The 4,121-nt window shown below is 38.6% G+C and overlaps 1 protein-coding gene across 1 annotated transcript; it reads right to left on the bottom strand.

Annotated features, from left to right (window-relative positions):
• Positions 1–260: 260 nt before the first annotated feature.
• LOC147380611 (putative disease resistance protein At1g61300) lies at positions 261–3,331 on the bottom strand. Its single transcript, XM_086431460.1, has one exon. The coding sequence runs from the start codon at positions 3,245–3,247 to the stop codon at positions 317–319; it is 2,931 nt and encodes a 976-aa protein (XP_086287586.1). The 5' UTR covers positions 3,248–3,331; the 3' UTR covers positions 261–316.
• Positions 3,332–4,121: the final 790 nt, after the last annotated feature.

The following is a 4,121-nucleotide window of genomic DNA, read 5'->3' as shown; positions in this document are numbered from 1 at the left end:
TTAATCTATTTCCTTACTCATCAAAAATAATGTCATTAAGGATTCAATTTTCAGTTTGGTTCGGTTCTAGACAAGTCTTGAACCAAGAATTGAACTGAATTGAATTGATCAATTCTCCATTTTCTTAACCAAAAACAAGTAAAGCCAACCAAAGCCAGAGTTTGGCTCAATTCTTAGTTTGAACTGCCTAATTCTACAACACAAGTGTTGTTTTATTGTGTATGAAATATGAACTATGAAAGATTAAGTTAATTTAATTTGAAACTTAAAAAGAGCCGAAGACCAAAAAAAAAAAAAAAAGGGTTGAGATCGAAATTTACCTGAGAAGGGGTCGTAGGCGCAACTTGACACTTTGGTCTTCCCATTCAAGACGTTCAAACCATTCACCAGGACCAATATAGTCAACAGCGACCTCCCTTAGCCTGGGAGCACTCGGGGGACCAAAAGGGAGCTTCTTCAAATTATCACACGACTTCACCCATAGACACTCCAAGGAAGGCCAATAAAAAAGTACATTCTGACGATATATACTTTTCAATTGTGATAGACTGGATAATTTCAGTGTCTTTAATTCAGGGAGAATCATATTACATTCCCCTCCTGTTTGTGCACTATCGTCGTCATCTACAATTATTTTCTCCATCTCGTGGGAACCAGAGACTTCAAGTTCTTGTAGTTGCAGGAGACCAAGAACCACTTTCATTGGGAAGAGGTACTTCAACTTAGGACAAGAGGTGATTTTTAGATGTGTTAGGTTCGTGAAAATCAGAGGAGGTGGTCGAAAAGCTGGATTAGAAACATCATAAGAATTCGTCTGCCTGGTAGGTGAAGAAGAAGTAATAGTAGTAGTCTGGTGGACCTCTTCTACCATATTTTCCTCTTCCATCACACTTACAAGACATTCCATTTCACGACAATAGTTTACTCGAAGAAATTTCAAGTTGACAAATCCTGTTGCATCAAGATTCGCAAAAATTTTGAAATTGTGGCAACAATCCAGAGAAAGATCATCCATTTTTCCCGATAGCACCTTGAGCAAATTTGGAAGTCGATCTGACGTTGAATTAGCAAAGAGTTTCATAGCCTTGGGGTATGGAGACACCCTCCAATAACTTCCACCCACATTTATACGGCACTTTGTTAGGTTTTCCCAACATTTGGAAATCTCATTGGGAAAATGTTTGACATCACGAACTTCTAAGTATAAATTAGTCAGGTTTAAGGATGTCAACTCAGCTAATGTAGCTTTACTTTCATCTCCCATTCCTTCAGTCCCCCAATTGTTAAAGTTGTTTTGCTCCAGCATATAAAATTCCTCTAAGCGAGAAAAACTCGACAACACGTTCTTTGCGATAGTTTCAAGAAACGGGGTTTTTGACAAGTCCAACAACTTTAGATTGGTCAATCCCATTAACTCTTTCGGCAACATTTTTATGCGAGTACCAATTAGAAAAAGCATTTCCAATTTCTTCAAATTTCCAACTATTGATATATCACTTACTAGGGTGAAATCTAGTCGAAGCAGTCGAAGGTTCACAAGGAGTGAGAGTGATTGTGGTACTGAGGAAATAGCAGTACGTTCTAGATTTAGAGCCACAAGGGAGGTCATGGTTTCGAAAAAGCTAGGAGGGAAGCTCTTTAACGAATAATTCAAGGACAACGATAAGGTCAAGAGCTGAGGGCACTCAGGTTGACTAGGGAGCTTACTTATTTCATTACTCATTAGTGATATTCGCTTGCATGTCCCTAAATTTATATTTTCTGGCCACCGTGTTAATCTTGAGCCAGCTTCTACTATAAAACCATTGCTTTCTTCATATGCAATTGACAAGGCTGCATCACGAACAATGTCATGCATCTTTATACATCCAGCCTTGTCACCTTCTAGCAACAAACATGCACTTACAAGCTTGTCGATCAGTGTGTGCAATCTACCCCTGGCTTCCTCTAAAGTGTCAACATGTCGAAGCATCTGTTCTCCCATCACATACCACATCAATTCCTCCTCTTCAATATTACAGTCTTCAGGGAAAAAGCAACAGAATATGAAGCATCTTTTGATGTCTTCATTTCCTAGGTAATCATAACTCAACTTTATCGAGGCAAGGACTAGAGAAATACCTTCGTAATTAGACTTTTTTAGTTGTCGAGCTGCATCCTGCCACACATATTGGTCCTTATCTTGCAATGCCCTGCCAAGTGTAGCTAGAGCCAAGGGCAAACCTCCACATTCATTAGCAACCTCCCGAGCCAATGTTTGCAAAGAAGGAGAAACCACAACATCACCTGCCTTCTGTCGAAACAAATTCCATGAGTCTTGTTTTGATAGTACTTTAATTTCGATCTTCTTTTGAGCATCCATTTGACCACAAACATCTCGGCTTCTAGTCGTGAGTACGACTTTGCAACCCTTGTGATCATCTCCTAAAGGGATTCCCACATTAGCAAGATCCACCCTCTCCCATAAATCATCCAAGATTACAAGGACATGCTTCCTCCTCTGCAATCTTGCCGACAAGTGTTTTGCTCTTATAGTTTCAGTACTGTGCTCCTCAAGTTTCACCCCCAAGTTCTGTGCGACATCTTCTTGAATATTTTTCAAGTCTGGATTTTGGGAAACAGTCACCATTATAACCTCATCGAAAAGTTCATTTCTTCTAACCCTTTTCCCCACTCCCTTCATTAAGGTAGTTTTTCCTACCCCGCCCATTCCATACACCCCAATCACGATGATCGTATCATCCTTCAATGCCTCAATGATTTCCTTCATAGCAGAATCTCTGGACTCGAACTCCTGAAAATCTCCAGTGGGCAAGGCTTCTATGCCAGGAATGGGTGCAGGATCTGATACAGTATTGGAGCTATTGAAGCCATTCGCTTCATTCAGGAGAGCCTCTACGATGCCAATCTTTTCTTTCGCTTCTTTTCCCAAATGGTAGCGAGTGCAACACCACCCTTTGAAATAGCTATTGATCGCTTTGGCCGCATCATTCAATTGCATCACCTTACCTCGAACAGTATCCACCTTTTCTAACCATGCAACAACTACTGGTTTGATCAAATCTCCACTTCCCTGAGCTGTTTGGACCAATCGGTCGATACCAATTCTCATCGTTGTCAAATCTTTCACTCTGTTACCAAGTTTTCGAAGATTTCTCTTGCAGTGAAGAAGATAACCGATCTGAAGCCCAAGAAGAGAAATTGAGAATTTAGCAGCTTCTGTGACGGGAGTAGCCAAGACATCCATGTCGTTGTTTTTGTTTCAGCAATGAACCTTACAGCATAGTATATCTCAACCAAGCGCATCACAGCTAAACCAAGCACTTACGTTTTAGTTGCAAGAGAATGTGTGGTTTGTGGGATTGTGAAAGAAAAATATTCTTCGACAAAGTGATTTGATGACCAGTGAAATGATGCACTTAACATTAAAAAAAATCATACCTTTTGGTTATATAAAACAACAAAATCAATTTGTGAGCCATGATTTTGAACATTAACAGAACAGGAGAAAGAAAAAGCAAAAGAAGACTAATTGATAAAGAGTTAAGAACAAGAGAATCAATCGGCCTTCCCCAATAAAAAAAATTAAGTGGATTCCTTTTCTATAAAATAATATCCAAAATTGCTCCAACAAATCCATCTTTTCAAGTAAACTCCATGCCTTACTTCTTAAGAAAGAAGATGAAAGATGCCTTGATGTTCACTGTCAAATTGATTATATAACATAAATGATTAATTGCCTAGCAATTCAGGCATGGTTTTAGAACACGGTCAATTGACTAATTTTTGTATGCTTTTATTCATCTAAAATAAATTGAATTTTAAGAACACTAATGTTGGAGTAACACAAACGGGGAGACGGGTTACACAAATGACGTGGTGGCGCGCAAATAATCGTAGATGCTTTTCACTCGGATCTCACGGAAAAGCATATACATTTATGTGCACCACCACGTCATTGTGTCAGTTGTGTCACCCAGCACGACTCTTTTAAGAATTTAAATCTTTGCATGGTTTATATAACAAAAAATAATTAATATTATATATATATATATATATATATATATTATAAAATTTATTGAAAGGGTAATTTAGTAAAAACCCTAGAGAAATCAGTGATA

The sequence above is a fragment of the Akebia trifoliata genome, unplaced genomic scaffold, assembly GCF_017979445.1.
Source record: "Akebia trifoliata isolate Shusen 1 unplaced genomic scaffold, ASM1797944v1 Contig01222, whole genome shotgun sequence".
In the NCBI taxonomy this organism is placed as follows: Eukaryota; Viridiplantae; Streptophyta; class Magnoliopsida; order Ranunculales; family Lardizabalaceae; genus Akebia; species Akebia trifoliata.
The sequence above is the reverse complement of the archived record's forward strand: the minus strand, read 5'-3'. Positions and strand labels throughout refer to the sequence as shown.